We start from the raw sequence: 23,895 nt of genomic DNA, 5'->3' as shown, positions 1-23,895 counted from the left end.
TTTTGCACAAAAAAACAAATTATTTTTAGATGTAAAGATAGTAAAATAAATTATTTCAGTTACGAGAATTTTGTAGGAAAATAAAACATTTTATAAAGAGTGAAAGATCTTCAATTAAACCCCAACACCACCTGTAAAATGCAAGACCTTTTGCCCTGATTTGGCTCAGCAGATAGAGCGTCAGCCCATGGACCAATGAGTCGCAGGTTCAATTCTAGTCAAGGGCAGGTACCTCGTTTGAGGTTCGGCCCTTGTTGGGGTCGTGCAGGAGGCAACCAGTCGATGTGTCTCTCTCACATTGGTGTTTCTCTCTCCCTCTTTCCCTCTCTTCCCTTCCACTCTATCTGAACAAAAATGGAAAAACACCCTCAGGTGAGGATTAAAAAAAAATACAAGACCTTTATTATAATATCAAAGATCAGTTAATTTGCCCTGGCCAGTTGGGCTCAGCAGTAGAGCGTTGGCCCATGGACCAGTGAATCATGGGTTCGATTCTGGCCAAGGGCATGTACCTCAGTTGTGGTTCATCCTCAGCCCTGATCAGGGTCGTGTGGGAGGTAACCAGTCGACATGTCCCTTGCACTTCGATGTTTCTCTCTCTCTCTCTCTCTTTCTCTCTCTCTCCCCCCCCCCTCTTGCCCACTCTATCTGAAGATAAATTTAAAAAAAAAAAAAAGATCAGTTAATCTAAAATTTGAAAAATTTCAAGTATTTTTCTTTATCTTCTGATGAATCATGCACCCAATTAATACTTTCGGAATGTTTTGTCTCAAAAAGACTTCCAAATTTACCAGGGAATGTTGGCAACTTAGGACCTAAAATAATCAAACTTGTGGTGTATGTGTCTTTGAATTTTATATATCTGTCAAAGAAGAATTTCAGCTATATATTAAAAAATCATTTTTTATTGCAATGAAAGGTGCTCCAGCTTTGTCAGGTCAAAAATACAGATTTATTGGAATTTTAAAAAAGACATGTTTCTTTTGATGCTGTTATACTGTGTAATACATACAAATTAGAAATATGTGTGCTCAGTTTTCTGAAGCAAACATAAAAAGTGTCATGTATACAGTTGTTGAAATTATTCAACACATGCAAAAGCTGTGCCAGTTTGTGAAACCGTTGAAACAAATAGAAGACAATGAATTTAAAGATCTGTTTTTTACCAATGAGTGTTGGTGGAGTCATGGAAGTTGCAAAGATTGCAAAGATTTACTATACTGTTTAATCTGAATTCTAGCGAAAAAACTGTTCAATAATCACACACACAAAAATGATTGTGATTTATGTTTTTTTCACCAATATCACTCTACATATGAGTAAGCTAAATTGAAGCTCCAAAGAAAGAAAAAGCATTATCTGTAATTAGCTCATAGGTATGAGAATTTATACTGAAATGGAAACTTTTCATAATACAAATCAGGATTGATTTTACACATTTTTCTAATATGAGTCAATATGTAGACAATTTTAGTTTTAATCAGCAGTGCATGTAAACTGGCTATCAAAACTACAAGAAAACTTTGAGAAACTTTTGGTTGCTATTGATAGATTTAGAGTTGCTTTTCAATTTTGCAATACCCTTCCAAAGTAAGTAAGAGCTAGTAAATTTATTTGTTGGATATAGTTTTGAAACAGATACATCTAGATTCAAAGTCAAATCAATTATTCCAAAAAAGATAAACCAGTTTTGGAAATGTGGATACAAATATTAAAGAAAAAAATCTTTTTGTATTTGACTCAGTTGCTAGAAAACTTTTAGTTATGTTTAAAACCATTTGGATATATATACCTATTTTTCAACTGTAAACTTCATGAAATCTAACTACAGATCAAATATTTCTAGTGAAAATTTAGTGTCTGAATTGTGATAAGCTATAAGTTAAAATATTCATATTTCAATGACAATATCTCATTAATATTGTTCTTATTAGTTACATGTTGAAATGACAATATTTTGAATGTTCAATACAATATTAAATTAATTTCTTTTGTTTCTTTTTACTTTTTAACTTGGTTACATGAAAATGCAAAACTATATATGTGGCTTGTATTACATTTCCTTCTTTTAATGTTTTTTATTGATTTGAGAGAGAGAAAGGGAGGGGGAGAGAGAGACATCAATGAGAGAGAAACATCAATATCCATCAGCAATCTTCTGCACAGGATCTCGAAACCCAGGCATGTGCCCTGACTGGGAACCAAACTGGCAATTTCTTGGTGCATGGATCAATGCTCAACCACTGAGCCACACTGGCCGGGCTACATTTCTATTGGAGAGTGCTGTACTAACATATTCCTCAGGCCCTCTAAAACACTTTCTAGCATTGAACAAATGACCATATTAGGAAAGATGGTAATGATAAGAATGGCTAAGTAGCTACTATATAACAAGTACTAAGATAGATATTTTATATAAACTATTTCACATTTAACAGATGACCAAATAATGCTTAGAGGAGGTATATAACTTGCTCAAAGCCACACAAATAGTAAGTAGCAGCGAGATTCTGCAGTAAAAAGGAAGAAAAGTTTACTCTTTGCAACAACATGGATGGACCTGGAGAACATTATGCTAAGTGAAATAAACCAGTCAGAGAGAGACAAATACCATATGATTTCACTCATATGTGGAACTTAATGAACAAACTGAACTATCAAGCAAAATAGAGACAGACTCATAGATAGAGAGAAAGCAGACAGCTCTGGAGAGGGACTTGAGGGTGTTGGGGGAATTGAACACACAAGAAAAAGAGACAGAGAACTCATGAACATGGACAACAGTGTGATAATTTCAGGGATGGAAAGGGATGGGAGGAGGTGGAAGAGGGCACAGAGAGGATAAATGGTGATGGAAAAAATAAAATAAAATAAAATTTTAAATAAAATTAGGAAAGGGAATTATCAACAGACCAAGGGGCAGGCAATTGGAAATAAACTACAGCACAGCTACAGTACTTCGAGCTTTCTAAACCCATTTGGAAATTGAGTCAAATAAAAATGCATTTTTAAACAGAACTTTTGGTATGATTCATGACTGGATAGTAACTTTAAAAGTTGTAACACAGGATTAGTCTTACCTTTGTTTATGAAGTTTTCTAATTTTAGATTCATAGTAATCAATTAGGCAAAGCAACCTTGAAAACAAAATAAAATGAATTATTTTCAAAATGTGATATTGTAGCATTTACTGTTCTCTCTACATAATTTCAAGTTGCAGTGATAAATGTACAAATAATCAAGCAAGTTTGTAAAAACTGAAGTGGTTTTGCCAGAAGTATTATACTAAATCATATATTACTTTCAAAGCATACTTTTACAAATAACCACAAACACTATACCTCTACATATCAAATGTTATTCTCCTTGTCCCAACAGTTCTACCTTTAGCAATCACTCCCACAGAAATATCTGCCCATGGCTATAACTCAAGATGAACAAAATTGCTCACTGTGTCATTATTTAGAAAAGTGAAAACACAAAAACAATTTATTCTTCAACAGAGAAAAAGTTAAATAAATAATGGCACATCCATCCTATAGAAAATGAGAACCGAACCCAGGCCTCTATGGTCCGCAGGCCGACACTCAACCGCTGAGCCAAACTGGCCAGGGCAGAAAATGATAAACTATTAGAAGAAATAATGTGCCCTGGCCGGTTTGGCTCAGCGGTTAGAGCATCGGCCTGCGGTCCTGAGAGACCGGGGTTCGGTTCCCGCTAAGGGCGCGTACCTCGGTTGCAGTTTGTCCCCGGCCCTGGTCGGTTGTGCGGGTGGCAGCCACTCAATGTGTTCCTTTCACATCGATGTTTCTCTCTCTCTCTCTCTGTTCCTCTCTCTCCCTCCCACTCTACCTGAACAAAAAAAAAAATGGAAAAATGTCCTCAGGTGAGGATAAAAAAAAAAAAGAATAAATAATGTATATTTGTATGTCCTAATAAGAAGTAAAGAAAAAATTAATACTGCATAGCCAAATGTATACTACTAGTATTATTTTTCTTTATTGATTTGAGAGAGAGAGGGAAGGAGAGGGAGAGATAGAAACATCAATGAGAGAGAACATCAATTGGCCCCCTCCTGCCTGCCCCCCACTGGGGATTTGGCCCACAACCTGGGTATGTGCCCTGACTGGGAATCAAACTAGTGACCTCTCGGTGCATGGGTCGACACTCAACCACTGAGCCACACAGGCTGGGCAATACTACTATTTTTTTAAAGAAATAATTACACGTGATTTGGTATATGTATTGAAAAGAATGCTACAGGTTTGCCCTGGCCAGTTTGGCTCAGCAGTTAGAGCGTCAGCCCATGGACCAGAGAGACCAGAGTTCGGTTCCCGCTAAGGGCACACACCTCAGTTGCAGTTTGTTCCCCACCCTGGCTGGCGACGTGTAGCTGGCAGCCAGTTGATGTGTCTCTCTCACATCAATGTTTCTCTCTCTTCCTCCTCCTCTCCCTCCTGCTCTGAGGATAAATGCAAAAATGTTCTTGGGTGAAAATTAAAAAAAAGAATGCTACAGGTTCTAAACTGGAGGATAATACTATAACCTAGAAGACAGAGTTGGGTGCACAATGACTAGTTGGAGAGAAGGCAGGATATTAATTTTCATCAATAAACATGACAGCTCTACACTATAAAAAAACTGTCCCACCCCAAAAACCAACAGCATTCCTGTTGTGAAATACTAGGAAGGGCACAACCCAAACTATTAAAAGTGGTTATCTGGCCAGTCCGATGTGGCTCAATGGATTGAATGTCATCCCATGGTCTGAGAGGTCCTGGTTTGATTCCTGGTCAGAGCACATGCCTGGGTTGCGGGCTCGGTCCCCAGTGTGGGGCGTGCAGGAGGCAGTCGATCAATGTTTCTCTCTTACATTGATGTTTATCTCTCTCTCTCTCAAGAGCGCAATCAATAAAAACGTGTTTTTTAAACAGTGGTTATCTGTAGGACATGGAAGTTAAGAGGGGTAAGCAGGTCTATAACATGTTCCTTTAAACACTTTTATATTGTTTGAATTTTTATAAACGTGTACTGCTTTTGTAATTTAAAAAATCCTCAAAGAAAAATAACACTATACTATCCTGTTATGTATGTGTGTGTGTGTATATATATATGTATATGTGTGTGTGTATGTATTTTTTTGCATTTTTATCTTCAGATAGAGTCGGGCAGGGGGGGGAACATTGATGTGAGGGAGACACACCGACTGGTCACCACCCACACAACCTCAGCCAGGGCTGGGGGACAAACTGCAACCAAGGTACACACCCTTAGCGGAACCGAACCCAGGACTCTGGGGTCTGCGAGATGACGCTCTAACCGCTGAGCCAAACTGGCCAGGGCCTGTTATATTTTTTTTTTGAAGAATTCATACTATTTCCCTCCTATCTTACTCATCTCCTCCCTTCAGAACTAATTCAACCAACTGTGCTTTTACTATAACTTCTGGATTATTCTCTCTCTTCAACCTTTCCCCATCCCGACACTTAATAGCTTTCATATTATCCTTTCTATCCTTCACAAGTTCTTTCACCCTACATTTCCCCCTTATGCTACCATTCCATTTCTATCTTTTCCTTCATAGCAAACTTCATTCATTCTGGGTGATTGTCACTTGCTACCTTCGGTAACTTTTAGTGAGGAGTTATTATGTGTCAAACTAGGAATTCTGAGCAAATAAGACAGGAAGAAGGCAAACACATAAACTCATGAGGCAACATATAACATTCTTAACACTGTCTCCTTCCTTTAAAATATTTTTATTAATTTATTTTGGTTCCAGATGTCCCCCCCCCCCCCCAGACACCCTCCTCCAACATTGTCTCCTTGAAATACTCTGTTCCTTGGTTATTCTGACACTCAAACATAACTTCTCTTCTGCCTCTTCATTGTCTATCTGAAATTTGGAAGTTCTCTGGAGTGTGGTCCTTCTAACTGCAGCCCTGACATTTCTACATAGCTGACAGAAGGTCCCTAAGCACATGTCCATAAATGAACACATCATCTTCCTCCTCATTCCCTAAATTTAGCTTGAAATCTAACAATCCTTCTTTCAGCAACTATACCCAGTCAATCTGGACAATTTCTGTCCATCTCTGCAGTATCTCTCTTTTAGCCCTTACACAGGCCTTCATTATTTCCCACTTAGACTATTACAAGTCATTACTAACTTTCCTGTCTCTAGGCTTAATTTCTTTGCTCAGAAATCCTGGGGCTTTTTACCCTGATATATAGAGTATAGAACCCAGTTTATAAGATATATATATATAACCACTCCTAAGATAAATCAGTTTTTAAAAAATGATGAATCATATCAATTTATAAAGCAAACATTACTGTCTATCCAAGATGGTATGAGGAACTCTTTTGCAGAGATAAGAAAACACTCTGTTTTGAGTGACAATACGCTCTTCTTCCTCCTTTGTTAATCTATAGATATCCTTTTGCAAAGAAGCAATAGTCTCTTGTTGCTCCATTTGTTTTTTCTTATAATGATGACATTTAGCCTATAAGAAATTTTTTAAAAACATAATTATGATATGTACATCTAGGACATGCTGTCCTAACAATGTTGTATACAAAGCTATCTTCACAGTTTCTACCAAGCTGCTTCACTCAAGAACTTCAATACTGAGTCCATTTTAAAATGGGTACTAGCTCCAGAAACATTAATATGTCATCAATGCAAAAACGTAACAAGTAAAATATGAGAAATAAAATTTATAATTGCACTCATTCGAGGTTTCATAACAGTAAATGAATCTGAGAATCTCCATAAAACTAAAGTAAAAGGAAGGCCATTGGAGGGTTTTGAGCTACTATGTTGAGAGCACATTGAAAAGGCAAGGGGAGAAGCAGTGAGGCCGAGAGAGAAGCAGAAGAGAAATGAAGGTGACTTGGACCAGAGTGCAGACTAAAAGAAGAAAGTTTGGAGAGGAAATTCAGGAACTCTGTTTTAGACATGTGAAGTTCTAGATGCCTATTAAACATCCAGGAGAAATATCAAGTAGGTAGTAGGATATGAGTCAGGAATTAAGGGAAGAGGTCTGGACTATGTTTAAATTAGGTGCTAAGAATTAGACTGAGCATCACCAAGGGAGTTACAGTATATAGGGAAAAGGTCTAAGGAATTAGTACTAGGAAATCCCAACACTGAGAGGTTACGGAGATGAGAACTAGCGGTGGGATTAGAGGGAAACCAAAAGAGGAGATGTTCTAGAAACCAAGGGAAGAATCTCAAGAAGAAATAGGTCAAGAAAGGTAAAGACCACCAAATTAAACAACAAAGTTGTAACCTTGATAAGCTGTTTTAGTATTAACTATCATGTTAGAAAATACATAACTCAGTACCTGTAAAGCTTTATGCTCCTTCTGAAGATCTTTTATTTTATTCTGCTGCTGGCAAACCCTATTTAGGGATTCATCTTCCAATTCACCAATTTTGGATTTCGCACTCTCCATAATCTGTTCCAAGTCATTAGCTCGTTGTTCCTGATCTACTGCTCGACATTTTTCTAGCTGAAGTTCTTTTCTAATAACAGACAGACAATTCCTTCCTTAGTAATAACATAAATCACATCAACACAACCAATGAACAAAATGAATTTCTAAAATTTCTTTGCATTTTTAAAATTTCTATCTTATAACACAGACCGAGAGAAGAAATCTAGGGTACCATTACACTTCTAAGCTAAGATATTACCAAAAGGTTACCTATTAAACATATTAGTATTTGTAACCACTTGGATACAAAAAATTCAAGAGAGAGTTTTTTTTCCATTTTCTTACTTAAGCTGCTGATTAGTTTCTATGAGCTCCCGGATCATCTTCTGTTGACATGCTGTTTCTTCCACCAACGTTTTCAAGTTCTGTCTCATCGTTTGTGATGACTGTTTGTCAAAAATGATGAGATCTACATTTTAAAAAATTTAATACAAACAGTAAAAATAAAGGTAAGGCAGAGTTTAAGATTAAAAAAAAAACATTTTAAAAGAAAAAGAAGCTTTTTACCATAAGGGGCAAGAATAGGAACTGATTACCTTTAAGATCTGTTCTTTTGACTAGGCACAAAGGTTTTAAGCCATGTGTCATCAACAGCATATTTATGCTCTCCCATTCTGCTTCTTCCCGCTACAATTACAAAGGAGAGAGAAAAGGATCAATTTTATGATATAAAGTGAAGAAATACCCTCTTGTATATAATTTCCTTTGTTTTCAGAACAGAACTTTTTCTCCAAAAGTTTTTAATATACATTTTTCTGTACTTACAATAATTAAAATGAAAACAAAACAACTGAAAAAATACCTTGTATTTGCAGTGAACCCAACAGACCTTAAACTTTTTTGTTGTTGTTTAACTGAACCAGACTAGGTCCCACTCAAAATAAACAGCTACAAACTAGGTTATAGAAATTGAACAGTAAAGAAAAAGTGAGCCCTGGCAGGTTTGGCTCAGCAGTTGGAGCACTGGCCCGCAGACCAGAGTCACGGGTTTGATTCCAGTCAAGGCAAGTATCTCGGTTGTTGTTCGGTTCCTGGTCCTGGTCGGATCGTGCAGGAGGCAACCAATCGATGTGTCTCTCTCACATCAGTGTTTCTCTCTTTCTCTCCCCCCCTCCTCCTTCCCTCCCACTCTATTTGAAGATAAATGAAAAAATATCCTCAGGTGAGGATTTTAAAAAAGAGAGAAAAAAGGTGAGTCGCTTGGAAACAAGTGTCATTTTAACAATGACTAAGATTACACACATACTCCTGACTGGTTAAAGCTAATAATTTAGATAGTTCCTTGTATACTGGACATGGTATAACTATAAAAAAGAGTCTGTCTATCTAGGTAACTGATTGGAGTCGAATCACCCTAAGAGATACTCTCAAGTCTTGTATCCCTGATTCTAAGTATGTGTTTATGCCATAAAGCTGAGAGGGGAACTCTAGCTCTCTAGATTAAGCGAATAAAAACATAACAGCAGAAAGAAAAAAGTAATAAGGACATAAAATACAAATAGAAATAGAGATGACTTTCTAAATGACACATTTAAATCCATGATACTGATACAGTAGTTTTATAATAAGCTTTTAATGTTAAGTACAATGATCAATTTTGAAATCACTGTATGAAGTGCTTTGCCTGCATTTTAAGGTTTTTTTTTTTTGTTTTTTTTTTTTAATCCTCACCCGAGGACATCTTTCCATTTTTTTATACCGATAGAGTGGGAGGGAGAGAGAGGAAGGGAGAGAGAGAGAGAAACATCGACGTGAAGGGACACATCGAGTGGCTGCCACCCACACAACCAACCAGGGCCGGGGACAAACTGCAACCGAAGTACGTGCCCTTAGCGGGAACCGAACCCGGGTCTCTCCAGACCGCAGGCAGATGCTCTAACCACTGAGCCAAACCGGCCAGGGCTGCATTTTAAGGTATTAAAATATATTTGTAAAAAGGCAATGTAAGTAAATTTTTAATATTTAAATGCTTGAAAAATGTAATTTATACAATAAATACACTTTTATTACTGGTATAGTATGTAAATACCATAATAGCTTAATGGTTAATAATTTAGACACACAAAACACAAATAAAAATATTACTCTCACCCTGGCCAGTTTGGCTCAGCAGTTAGAGTGTCGGCCCGAGATCCAGAGAGAGCCGGGTTCGGTTCCCGCTAAGGGCACGTGCCTCGGTTGCAGTTTGTCCCTGGCCCTGTTTGGGTCGTGTGGGTGGCAACCACTCAATGTGTCCCTTTCATATCAATGTTTCTCTCTCTCTCTCCCTCCCAATCTATCTGAACAAAAATATCAAAAAATGTCCTTGGGTGAGGATAAAAAAAAAAATTACTCTCCACATCCAAATGCCCCTGACGTTATAGATTTTATCAAGACAAAACAGGAACAAATTACCCTGATGACTCTGTGACAACATTATGACATAGTACCAAATAAATCTTTCCTTTCTTTTTAAATTTTTTTTCTTTAATGATTTTTAGAGCGAGAGGAAGGGAGATGAAGAGACAGAAACATCCATGAGAAAGAACATCGACTGGCTGCCTCCTGCATGCCCCTCACTGGGGATTTGGCCCACAACCTTGGCATGTGCCTTGGCTGGGGATCAAACTGGCAATCTCCTGGTACATGGGTCAACACTCAACCACTGAGCTACACCGGCTGGGCTAAATCTTTCCTTTTGACTAATGACTTTCTTTCCCTTCTTTATCTTTTCTACACTTCTCCTCCTTCCCCAAACCTTTCCTCTATTTATGCTTAGATCTTCTGGTCACAAAGATTAATGACACAGAAATGAAATTATTACTGATAGCCCTGACCAGGTAGTTCAGTTGGTTAGTGTTGTTCTGATAAGCCAAGGTTGCAGGTTTGATCCCTGGTCAGGACACATAACAAGAAGCAACCAATGAATGCATAATGAAGTGGAACAACAAATCGATGTTTCTCTCAAATCAATAAACAAAAGTTTTTAAATAAAATTATTATTGATATCTGTTTTAGGAAGCAAAAGCTCTGTGTGGATGTCTAGTATGACTCATAAAAACAAAATACTTTATAAATAATAATGTCACAAAGTTTGAATGATCAAATTATACATGTCGTTCCCTGATACCTTTTAAGAGAAAGAATAACATAACTGTTTGCAAATTCTATAAAGAGCTAAGAATGGCATTTTCCAAAGTGTGTGGTGCAGAACACTAGCCTGATTTCACAATTTCATCAGACTAATGTTAAATAAGTAGGAAATGCTTTATACTAAAGCCCCATTTTAGAGACTGATAGTAGTGTGAAGCCTTAGAATAATGACATCATTTAATAGTCTTTAACCTGGCATTTCCCAAAATTATTTCACTAAATAAAAGAATCTTTTTACTTTATTTTTCAATTACAGTTTACTATTTTGTATCAGTTTCAGGTGTACAGCATAGTGGTTAGATAACCATATACTTTACAAAGTGTTCCCCCCAAAATTTCTAGTACCCATTTAGCACCATACATAGTTATTACAATATTATTGACTATATTCTTTGTGAGGTACTCTACATCCCCCAAAATAACCCTTTCCAAGTAAGATTTTTCACATTTGTAGATGTAGTATTCTTTGCCACATATTTTGAGAATCACTCGTTTCAAATATTTCAAGTTTACCTGTTTTTCAGTCATGAGGTCTGATGATTTACTGGACTCTTGGGCTTTAGGGGCTGCTGGAGATATAGTTTTGTTTGCAGAATCAAAGAAGTAGAGATTGGCGATGAAAAATTTTGAGTTGCCTAAATTAAAAGAGAAAAAAGTGAAATAGGTGTTAAGTGAAATTATATTTAAAAGAACCCACTACTCTTGAGCAATAAAACCCTTCTTGTGTCAAAATTTTTGTTACTTCTTAGAAAGCTAATTTAAAGAATGATTAGAATGAATCCTATCTTACAATATTCTCCTCTAGATATAAAATATAGGGTTTTACATACATATCAACACAAAGAAAAATATATGTTCTGACTAGATGTGATAAGCACATGATGCTAATAAGCTGTTATCTTTTTGAAACTGCTTCTCAAAAAACTTAAAGAACTGTGCCTGACCCAAAAGTTACAAGCCAGTCTAACAATTCACTGGACTAACTCCAAGGGTGAATAGAGTACCACTTTCTTGGATTTTATTTCTATGTAGATCAGAGGTTAGCAACAAAGGATTCTGCTTGACAGGTACACACCAAAGTTTGTATTCAGTCTAACCTACCATCACTTGCTCTTGATATCTAAGACACTACTTACTCTTTAGAAAAACATTTCTTTGGATTGTTTGATATAGGTATAAATCCTCCTCTCCAGAGGCACAATCCCACATATTCACTAGCATCATGGAATTTTAGAACTTGAGAGGGACTTGGAAATAGTTTAACCCCAAATCTCTAGCTGTTCATAGCTGGCAGAAAAGAGTGTAGGGAGGGTTGTATCTATATATCAGGTACCAGAGCCATCTAAGGCCCAGAGAGGTGAAATGATCTTCCCAGGACTGATTAAAGGTAGGCTTCCTTGCTGCCAGTTCAGTGTTTCTTCCAAAGCACCATTCTGCCCTTCTCTATCCGCTTCAGATAGTGAAATCCAACTAAACAATTTATTGGTCATAAATAATTTATTTTCAGTTAAACCTAGTAACATATTACAAATTCTCAAATGCTGCCATTTTTGCCGTTTCACATCAGTGTCCTTTCTCCCTTTAAACTCTGGTTTCTTTCAATGACTCAATCACTTAACTACGTTCAACCCCCCTGCCTTTATTTTAAACAAAGATCCTTTTAAAAAATGTCAGCCAACTTCAGCTGCTATCACCTTTCAGCTAGTTTTTTTTTTTAAAACTCTTCATTAGAGAAAATTTTCACAAATGAGTGTAATGGCCTGGCCAGGGTGGCTCAGTGGTTGAGTGTCAACCCATACACCAAGAGGTCACCAGTTCGATTCCCTGTCTGAGCACATGCCCAGGTTGTGGGCCAAATCCCCAGTGAGGGGCATGCAGGAGGTGGCCAACTGATGTTCTCTCTCATTGATGTTTCTATCTCTCTCTCCATCTCCTTTCCTCTCTCTCTAAAATCAATTAAAACAATTTTTTTTTTAAATGAGTATAATGAACACATGTATTCATCAATCCAGCTTCAACAATAACATTTTTCCATTCTTGTTATGCTTCTCCCTCATTTTATATTTCAGTATACTTCTCTAGCAAATACAGATTCATTATCACACCCAATAAAAACAACAGTAATTCCTTATTACCACTTGATATCTATCTAGTCCATCTTCAATTTCCCCCAAATGTCTTATTTTTTTCAAACAAGGTCCATATATAGCACTCTTAAGTTTCTTTTTATTTTTAACAGTCCCAGTCCTCTTTCTAACATGTCATTCATTTGCTGAAGACACAGGCCATTTGTCTTGCAGAGTTACCCACATTTCAGATTTGGTTTATTCCATTCTCATCATTGAACATATTTCTCCATCTTCTATATTTCTTGTAAACTGGTTTTATCTAGAAGCTTTATTAAATTCAGTTTCAGCATTTTTTGCCAAGAATAATTCAGAGACAGTGCTGTGTTGTTCCCACTGCATCACCATTAGGAATAAGCCAGAGTTTTGAAGTGGGAAGAAGACACTATGTAAACCAGACATAAGGGTATTAGACATCAATGAAAGAGAATCTCCCAAAGAGTGTGAAGCCACATATTCTAACAATCTTCCTAAAAGTCACCCTGGACCTCTCTCAAGTCTTCAAAGTGCCATCTCCCTCCACATTCAAGGCCTGGGAACTCAACCTCTTCTTCACTTAGTTAACTCATACTTGACCTTCAGACGTCGGCTCAAATTTCCTTCTTCAGGGAAATCTCCATGACCAGATCAGGTTCTCTCATTATATGCTCTTGTAGCACTAGAAAGAGGAAAGTATAGAAGTTTAGAGTTCAAAGTCAGAGGGCCTGAGTGACTACCAGCTTAACCATTTATTGAACTGTGTGACATGGACAAGCTCATTAATGTCTTTGAGCCTGGATTTTTTTCATTTGTAAAACAGAGAACATAATAATAATACCTACACCTTATAGGTTGAATTAAGTCAGACAACATGTAGAAAGTATGTATTACAAGTGTGTGGCAAATATAAATTTATAGATAATTGGTAGTTGTTATATATAAGTATGCTGAACAAAATGGATATTGCCTATTCATACTATCGTATATTATCTTAGACCTTTTTCTACAAATTACTCAGCTAACTATCTGCTATAAGTTGTTTTAAATTAATATGCCTAGGCAAAACTAAATCCATGAGATAAGTAGTCTACTTTTTGGTAACTCTGCCTCTAAAGACAATGAAGAAAGCCAAATAAAATGTTAATTTTTTTCTTAGAAGCATTAAAGAGCTAACAACATAATGAAGAATTAATAGGCCCCCCAAAAAATCAGGAAGATGAGAACCCATTTTTTTCCCTGAAGGCATCTGCCAAATCCAAAGAAAGAGCTATGAGAGCTAAAAAGCAAAGCCACCCTATTTAAAGGGCTACTGGAAGGGCTACAACTCTCAGGAGAAGGGTGAGCGAGAAGTAAATCACCTCTCCCATGAACTGCAACCTGGCTTCCCCTTCTCTATGTCATTCCAGTATCTCAAGAAGGTTCCAAATTAATAGTGCTTCCAAGCACATAGCAGAGCAAATGAAATCTCTGGGAAAAAGCCTCAAATTATCCCTACAAAAAAGTGTTTCAAGTAAAACATCCAGAAAACAGTCAAAGATAACCAAGGCATCCAGGAAACAAGACAAGAACAGAAGCAATAGTTAAAAGAAACCAACCAACAAAGACTTCTAATATTGTAATTACTAGGCACAAACCATAAAGTAACTACACTGACAATGTTCTTAAAAATAAAAACTTGAAGCTTCTGGCAGAGAACTATAATTGGAAAGAGACAAAACAGATTTGTAAAATAAAAACTTTAGAGCAAAAAAATTACAATAACTGAAATTAAGATCTTAAATCACAGGCATAACAGATTAGAAAGAGTAGAAGAGCCCTGGCCAGTTTGGCTCAGCGGTTGGAGCATTGGCCTGTGGTCCACAGAGACCCGGGTTCAGTTCCCGCTAAGGGCATGTACGTTGGCTGCAGTTTGTCCCCGGCCCTGGTTGGGTCATGCGGGTGGCGGCCAATAGATGTGTCCCTTTCACATTGATGTTTCTGCCTCTCTCTGCCTCTCTCTCCCTCCTGCTCTATTTGAATAAAAAAATGGAAAAAAAATGTCCTCGGGTGAGGATAAAAAAAAAAGAAAGAGTAGAAGAGAAAATTAAATGAACTAGAAGAGAAGTTAGAAGCAACAACTACCCACCTTTTTAGTTCTCTATGCTGCATTCAGGAAATCAGAAAAGACTGAACTTCAAATGAAGGAAATACTTGGCATCCAAGAAATAAAGGGAAAAATGGAGCAGAAGCAGCATTTGAAGATAAAACTAAGAGGTTTTGAGAACCCATGAAATACTTAAGTCCACAGATTCTAGACGCCCAACATAATATTACATCAGGATAGGAAGGAAAAAAAAACTCACAACTAGAAACATATTATAGTATTTAAACAAAAACAAAATCTTAAACACAATTAGAGAAAGAGATTATCTTCAAAAAAATGACAGAATGTCAGCTAACTTCTTAGCACTAACAATTGAAACTAAGAGTACACTAATATCTTCAATGTGTTAAAGAAAAATAATTGCCAACCTAAAATTCTAAACTCAGTGACAATATCCATAAATGATAAAGGAAAAGGATATTTTCAAACAAAACAAAAAGATACAACTGATCTGTTCTATAAAAAGTTCTGAAGATGCTTCATGCAGAAGATCCCTTGATAGAGAGAGAGCTGTAGAAAGGAATAAAGAGCAAATGGGGGAGTGTAAACACACTTTGCCTACATAAAATAATAAGATCTTGTGAAGTTTTAAAATATAACTAAAATTCAGTGACAAAAATGATGTGTATGAGAGTAAATAGAGTAACAATGTTCTAATTTTGTTTATAATCCAGGAGGAGAATAAAGGTACGTACTGACATCAGGCTTTTGCAAGTTAAGGATGCTTGAGAATTACCAGGATAACAACTAAAGAGTAAAACACAAATGTGTCATTTCCTAATTAATAAAGAGACCATGATAATGAATAAAAACAAATTCAAAAGGAGAAACTAAACAGAGAACAAAGAGAAAATACATAAGATAGCAGACTTAAACTCATATCAGTCATTATATTAAATGTAAATGGATTCAATGTTCCAGTTAAAAAAGAAAGACTGTCCAGTCGGATTTAAAACCAAAATATCAAACTATATGTTGTTGGAGGGAAAAAGACATCTAAAATATTAAAAAGTCCTAAAACATAAACATAAAGAATGGTAAAAGTAAAAGAATAAAGAAAGGACCAATGGCATGGTGACAGCATAGTTTAATCTTTGAATCCCTATATAAAAATAGAAGCAACTAGGTAGCAAAAACAAAAGAACAATATTTATATAAAAACAGTGACAAATTATTACCACAAACATCAAAACAGAAGTGGGTGGGGACAAATCACTAACAACCAGAAAAACTGCGGCGTATCAGCATCTATGTAGAAAGAGCAAAAAAATCCCAACAACACACAATACCTAACAGTTGAGGACAGGAGGATTCCCAAAGCATTGGTATTCGCTAATATTCACTACTGCACTAACATGAAAACAGCAGGTGAAACTGAAAGAGGTTTTGCCCTCTCTTGCCATAAGAAGGACTGAAAATGCCTGAGCCCTATAACACTGAAAATTGACATGCTAGGGCTTCATGACAGGACCCACAGTGAGAATAAACTTCTAGGAAGGGAAAATTGAACAAGACAGAAATGAGAGAAAGGAAGGGAAAGTTAAGACCAAAGTGAGATTGAGAACACAGCCAGGAAATCTTAGAAAACAAACTGCCATATTTTCAAACACTACACAAAAGCAAGAGAAAAGGGAAATCTGAGAAGTTAGAAAAGCCAGTATCCTGTGCTGAGTCCCTCTCCCATACTGCAGACACCATCTCTCTCGGCTGGGTGAACGCACTCTCCTTCTTATAGCATCAGCCTGGGGGAAGGCAACAGCCCCATGTTCTAGATTCTCTTTTGCACCACCCTGTGGAGCTCACACCCTGCTGAGGAATCAGCTGCCTGGGCCAGGGTGTAGAGGTTCAGGCAGACTCAGGAGGTGTCAGTGATTGAGTTGTGGGGCTTTGGAGAGGCATTGCCCCCACTTTCCCATGAACCTGACCAGTGGTGCCTCCCCTGCACAGGAGATCCACTAGCCCCACTCTCCTGGCTCCCAAAAGCTCTGCCTTGCTGAGCTGGAGCTCTCAGCAGAATCTGGGATGGACTGGGATGGACTGAGTTGCGTAGCTCTTAGGACAAGGCCATTTTTCCTCACCCCCCCCCCCCCCCCCCCCCCCGCCCAGTGCAGACCTTTCCTTTAACATGTCCAAATCTTGGTCTGTTTGGGGCTGATAAACTCTGTTGGCCTCACCCTGGCAACTTGCTGAGACCCCAACCCACCACAAAGGTCTATGGGCACCCAGCAGCTAAACTTGGTACACCCTGGGACTTCTGCTGAGTGGCCTAGACTTAGCACTGGCACCAAGTTTGAACCTGTACCAATCTGGTGAACACCACTTGCCCCTACCTGATGACGCACTGAGAACCTATCTTATACAACTGGAGTACCACCAGAGGCTCTTTTAGTGACTGAGCCTAACGGGCAGCAGGCAGGCAAAGGCAAGTAGAGGTGGATCTGAGAGTGCCTTGGGCCTTTTGCTGACCAGCCCTTGGGCTTGGTGCTGATGGAAGTCAACCTTGGTGCACAGCTTGGTCTCTCCTATGCACACCAAGGCCTAGCAGAGGCAGCCACAAACTGTGAGTCACTTCGTAGCTCCAAACAGGTTGCCCAGGGCCAGTCACAGGCAACATCTGGCATTAACCTGCTCTAGAGTCTCTGCCAAGAGGCCCCAGAACAAACACACCCAGTGACCAGCTTCAGGCAATATCAGATCAAGATCCAATTAGCTTCACAAGCAGCATATACAAAGAGAGATCTTATCAGGCATCAGAACCTACTAAAGCGAAATCCACTGTGGTCAGGATCAATCCTTACAAACAGACTGAGGGTCTTCCCACACACAAATGAGCCAATAGCAATCAAGACTCAATTACAACAGGAGATTTCACATAACCCACACAAGAAACATTCCTGGAGCACCCAGCTCAGGTGATGAAGGAGACTGAGCCACTGGACCCCACATGACACCTACTACATAAGGCACAAATTCCTAAAACTCTAGTATGGGTTTGAGAAGAAAGATATCCTGATTTTCAGCTGCTACAGGAGGGACAAAATGGCCATTCTGTAGAAGTACAGTTATGCAGCAAGGCCATGAAAACATCAAATGTTAACAATTCTGGCCATTTTGAGAAGTAATATAAATCTGGTTCTTCTAGCAGTCATAATGATAGTAGCAGTATAAAGCCACAGCTGCACACACAAGAAAAGCATCATGAAAAAGAAAGGTGGTCAAAAAGCTAACTTCAAGCAAGAAGATAAAGAACAGACGTAACAGATGTTACTGAGCGGTTAGGCAAGCAGCTTAGATAATCAGGAGAAAGCTGCTGCTTGTGAACTTCCTTTACAGAAAGTAAATACTCAAGATTTCTTTAAATAGTCCTTTGAGAGAAAAATTAGAAGCTTCAGAAATTCCTGGAAATAAATACAATAGTTCAGAAATAACTCTAGTAGGCATAAAAGTAAGAAAAGTGCTGAGCATTTTAAAAGGAAATCTGCCAAATCAAACGAAGTTTCTAGGTCAGCTTCTAGTTCAGTGCAGGCGTGTCCTGAAGTTGCAAAGGCAAACTTAAAGTTCTGAAGGAGACTGACTGAGTGGAAGATAGAAGAAACTTTGAGGTTTTTGCAAGGCCAGAATTATGCCTCTGTGTGTCCGAAACCCTCTTCAGCCCCTCTGGTTAAAGAACAATTTGATGAAGGTGTCATAAACGCTGAAAACATTAAACATTTTTGTGCTTATGTTCTTCCCATTTTTCCTTCCTTTTTTTTTTCTTTTTCAATAAAAATAATTGTATTTAATCACATTGATGGTGATATCAGTAATATAATTCTGATATTGTTGTGTGTGTAAAACAAAATGAAACAAAAGAGTAATTACAGGACATTCTAATTTTATCATCTCCTATGCTTTCAAGAACCAGTATTCTTGGTATAGATAAAGAGGTTACAAATATAATAGAAAAATTAAATAATAAGCTCTGTAGTCTCAGTTTGAATTGGAAGTATTCATATGAATTCATTAGATATTTATCTTTTTTGTTTGTTTGTTTTTAATCCTTGCCCAAGGATATGTTTATTGATTTTAGAGAGAAGAAAGGAGAGAGAGAGAGAAACATTGATGTGAGAAATACTGATCAATTGCCTCCCATACACACCCCACCTGGGGATCGAACCTGCAACCTCGGTATGTGCCCTAATTGGGAATTGAACCAGCAACGTTTTGGTGTATGGGATGATGCTCCAACTACTTGAGTCACCCGGCAAGGGTGATATTTTATCTTTAATGTGTTTTTCTATAGATAGATAGAAGTATCCTAGCTCTGTCTACTGAAAAGCCTCAAACAGTGACTGACTCAGGATCCCTAGCATACAGACTATGACCTTAAAATGCTACTTAGTTAGTTTTAAAAGAAATCAGAGTTTCTTGAAGAAATGTATAATTTCAGATTGGGGAAAGAACTTGGAAGTTATCCAAGACTAGTAGAGTCATATCAAAAGGACAGGCTTGAGTAGGAGCACCCTCCTCCGACAGCCAAAGATAGGACAACATAAATTTCAATAGTGATAATTGCAATGAGTTGAATCCCATCAAATATGTCTAAATTCATTACCTTATACTGATATTAGAGTTTTTAAAATAGTCTTCAGAGAATAAGGAACCCGTACACAAGATTATTTACTACAATATTATTTATAAAAACACAAACAAATAGAAGCAAATGATATTCATCAAATGGGAACTGGTAAATAAATTCTGGTAACATACAATGTACCAGGATAAACAAAATATTATGCAGATACAAAAATAAACAATAATACTCTTCATGTACTGGTTATGAATTATCTCACAGATAATGTGTATATTAAAAATCAAGTAGAGGACAGCACATAATTTTCACTGGGAAAAGTATAAATGCACATAATTTCTTGTTTATGTATAAATGCTTTCCTAAAAAGAAATACAATAAACAAAAAATATTTGCTGACTTTCGGGAAGGACCAGAATTATTAAAATAGTGAATATTTTCAATATATATATGCATTCAAATAGGAAAATTAAACTCTGTGAATGTCTAACATTGTCAATACTATTTACATTAAAATGTAAATTTAATAAAATTTAAACAAAAAAATAAAAGGAGATAAAGAACCAATTTATGATCTTGAAAATTGGTAAATAAATGGTAGGAATCAAAAATAAATGCAGCTTCACCTAAAGGAATTATACTGCTGCCTATCCAAATGATAGATAGGGACAGTATTCCAACCAATAAGTGAAAAAGACCTGAAAGAATTACAATACCACTATTTTGAAACCTTCAGTGAACAGATAAGGCATCAAGTAGCACAGCTGCTGAGATCAGGAAGAGAGAAACAATGACACATTATGCACCTTCTATGGTCTTGCCAACCACCACCAAAGAGAATTGCCAAGGGGACTGACTCGGAGTCTGATCCAGTCTGGAATCCAGCTACCAGTGTGCAGGAACTACCCAAGGCAGAGGAATATATGAACTATACATGATTATACAGTCAGCAATATCCAGACTATAGAGTATACAGGTCAAATGACCCAGGTTCTTCATCAGATAAAATGTAAGAGAAAGAAAGGAATGTACCTGGCCGGTGTGGCTCAGTGGATTGAGCATAGCCCCATGGACTGAGAGGTCCCGGTTCGATTCCCAGTCAGGGCACCTGCCTGGGTTGCAGGCTCAATCATCAGTAAGGGGTGTGCAAGAGGCAGCCAATGGATGTTTCTCTCTCACATTGATATTTCTATCTCTATCTCCCTAAAGAATCAATAAAAACATATTTTGAAAAGGAAAAGGAACAAAGAAAACCTACACATTAAATTTTTTTTAACTTTAATGGATAAAACTACATTATAATATCTAGGAATATGCATTATGAAAAACTTTTTTTAAAAAACACAAGGAAGCAATTACTATAAAAGTCAGAAGAATGGCTACCAATGGGAGTACAGAAGTAGTAGTGATTGGGATGGGGCAACGGAGTGGCTCTGGCATGGCTAGCAAGGTTCCACACCCTGACCTAGGTGGTATTGCCTTTTAATAATTCACTAAGCTATACATCTGGTATGTGTATTGTTTGATTTCATTAAAAAAATTCATTTTCGCCCTGGCCGGTTTGGCTCAGCGGTTAGAGCGTCGGCCTGCGGTCCTGAGAGACCCGGGTTCGGTTCCCGCTAAGGGCACGTACCTTGGTTGCAGTTTGTCCCCGGCCCTGGTTGGGTCGTGTGGGTGGCAGCCACTCGATGTGTCCCTTTCACGTCGATGTTTCTCTCTCTCTCTCTCCCTCCCACACTCTATCTAAACAAAAAATGAAAAAATGTCCTCGGGCGAGGATAATAAAAAAAAAAAAAAAAAAAAAAAAAAAAATTCATTTTCTATAAAAAATTCCATTAAACAACAATAAAAACAAAAGTAAAGGAAATACTAACCAAAAGAAAGCTGGTATAATTCTGCAGCCAGACTGCCTGGGTTTGAATTACAGATTTTGCCACACAGCCAGGAAAGTACTAATCTCTGTGTGCCTCAATTTCTTTATCATGAAGTGAGGATAAGAAAGGTAGTTAGCTCATAGGGTTGTAAAGATTAGGGGAGTTAATATACAAGTATACTGCAGAGATATTGCAGGTTCAGTTCCAGACCACCACAATAAAGCAAGTCACACAATTTTTTTTATTTCCCAGCATATATAAAAGTTATGGTTGCACTATACTCTAGTTTATTAAGTGTGCAATAGCATTATATCTAAAAACAATGTACATACCTTAATTTAAAAATACTTTATTGCTAAAAAATACTAACCATCATCTGAGCCTTCAGAGAGTTGTAATCTTTTTGCTGATAAAGGGTCTTATTTTCAATTTGTAAAAAACACAATAGCTCTAAAGTACAGGAAAGTGAAACGCAATAAAACAAGGTCCGCCCATAGAAAGGAAATAGAACAGTACCTGCACATAGCAGGACAGAGGTGGTATTAGTGTTGGTGGGTGACCAGCTGTGTTATCTTAGTTATTTAACCTCTCTGGGCTTCCATTTCCTTAACTGAATTTAAAATATCTACCTGATAGGATTACTAGGAAGTCAAAAGGAAATATATGTATTATACCTAGTACACTAGTCAATAAACAATAGATTCTTTCCATGGTCCCCCAACATCCAGAGAGTCATCTGTCACATTAGGCACACCTCAGTCATAGCACTTTTTACCTGGTCATTCACGTTGATCTCAATGATATGATCACCCAGTGAATCTCACGTCTGAAACTGGATCTTCATCTAGGTATCAACAACAACCAAAAAAAAACAGCTTTCAACAATAAAGATAAAATAAATAAATACAATAATAAATAAACAGGCCAAAATCTTAAAATGTCCAACCTCCTAGTAAGAATGGTCTTATGTTATTCCCCAGAGCAGGCATCTATGGTATTGGCAACCACTGAACTGAAGCCGAACTGAAGTTACTCTTAATGAGCTCTGATGCTTACCACCCACCATGTACCTTCTCTTTCTCTTCTTTCCCCTTCTGTTTTGTTTTGTTTGGCTAAGAAAGAATTTGGAGCCAAGAACTCAAATATAATCAAAAGTTTAGTTAGAAAGTATCAGAGGCAGAAGAAGTGAGCCAGCTAGGCTGTGTGGACTCAGGAAACAAGTTACAAAGGCAAAATAAGGGCCCTTTGGAGCTTAGGAGAAAAAGCAACAGTAGGAATCTTGATGGAAGAAAGGGGGAAGGTTTGGGCATGCTCTAGAGGGAGGGAGGAGAGAGAAAGAGTGAGCTTCTTTCCCCTTCTTAACTTTCCTCTCCCCACTGGAGGTCTAACTCTATCTATCATCAATTCTGACTTCTAGTTTCACAGGTAGAATATTCTCATTTGCAATGGCACTAAAAAGAAGAGCTCAAAGAAATAAACACCACTGAACATAAAAAGCAAAGGCAGGAAGCCCTGGCCGGTTTGGCCCAGCAGTTAGAGCGTCAGCCCAGGGATCAGTCTCGGGTTCGATTCCAGTCAAGGGCACGTACCTCGGTTGAAGTTTGGTCCCCGGCCCTGGTTGGGGTCATGTGGGAGGCAACCAATCCATGTCTGTCTCTGTCTGTCTCTGTCTGTCTCTCTTCCCCTCCTCCATTCTTCCCTCCCACTCTGTCTGAAGATAAATGCAAAAATATCCTTGGGTGAGGATTTAAAAAACAGCAAACGCAGGAAGAAAAACAATCTCAATTTCACCTGTAATCAAGCCCTCCTTTTTAGAGGTCCATACTGTGAAATTAATGTATAAATTGCTGGCAGCAGCCCTTCCCCAATCAGGCTATGACAGGACACAGCTGGAACTTTGAGTCACAGGAAGAAACCAAAGGCTTGCCAAAGTAGAAGTTGTAGCTTTAAAACAGTCCATTTATTTATTTATTTTTGATACCTCACCTTAAGCACAACTTTGGGTTGTAGGGTAGGAGTTGGTTTGTACATGGCATAGAAAGCAAAGTGCAAAGAAACAAACACAGCTGTATTTTCTGGCACTGTTCAGGTTTCCTAAGAGACCTTTGATAACTTACCCTTTACAGGTCTGCAGCCCCTGTAACATGTACCATACATTAAAATGTAATTATTTTTCACCATTTGGGGGGGTGGTGGTAGCTGGGAATAAACTACGGCAAGTAACTTCTTTCTCAAGTGAGTCACATTAAAATCTGTAGTTAGCTTTTTCAAACACATATAGTTTACACTACTGCAGTAAATGGAATATGCATTGTTTTCAAAGTCTCTACTGTCTATGAAATACAAATGCTCTATTCTAAAAATATGCCAACATGCTGTTTAATGTTCCCCAAAAGAACTGAACTGAATCTACCACAAATAAGGAATCGGAGTTAGGATTGGCTATCATCTCAAACAAATCATCCTGCCCCAGAAGAGGTTACTAAAAGGGCCAGGAAACACCTCTCCCACTTTGAAGCAGAAGCTGAGGCAAAACCCCAGTCGGCCACCTCTTCCCCATGGTGGGGT

The 23,895-nt window shown here is 37.7% G+C and overlaps 1 protein-coding gene across 3 annotated transcripts in view; it reads right to left on the bottom strand.

Moving 5' to 3' along the window:
- The window catches only part of CEP70 (centrosomal protein 70), a 58,796-nt gene that overhangs the window by 33,882 nt on the left and 1,019 nt on the right, over positions 1-23,895 (bottom strand). For all 3 annotated transcript variants that reach the window (XM_036266446.1, XM_036266445.1, XM_036266444.1), the window contains exons 2-9: positions 22,103-22,171; positions 13,338-13,419; positions 11,149-11,270; positions 8,040-8,130; positions 7,789-7,912; positions 7,351-7,531; positions 6,337-6,506; positions 3,081-3,137 (exon numbers count right to left, since the gene is read on the bottom strand). In XM_036266446.1, coding sequence (XP_036122339.1) covers positions 3,081-3,137; positions 6,337-6,506; positions 7,351-7,531; positions 7,789-7,912; positions 8,040-8,130; positions 11,149-11,163 — 638 coding nt within the window. In that variant the 5' untranslated portion in view covers positions 11,164-11,270; positions 13,338-13,419; positions 22,103-22,171. The remainder of the gene's footprint in view (positions 1-3,080; positions 3,138-6,336; positions 6,507-7,350; positions 7,532-7,788; positions 7,913-8,039; positions 8,131-11,148; positions 11,271-13,337; positions 13,420-22,102; positions 22,172-23,895) is intronic.

This window comes from Molossus molossus, unplaced genomic scaffold (assembly GCF_014108415.1).
Source record: "Molossus molossus isolate mMolMol1 unplaced genomic scaffold, mMolMol1.p scaffold_m16_p_18, whole genome shotgun sequence".
Classification (NCBI taxonomy): Eukaryota; Metazoa; Chordata; class Mammalia; order Chiroptera; family Molossidae; genus Molossus; species Molossus molossus.
This window is presented reverse-complemented; position numbering and strand designations above follow the sequence as displayed.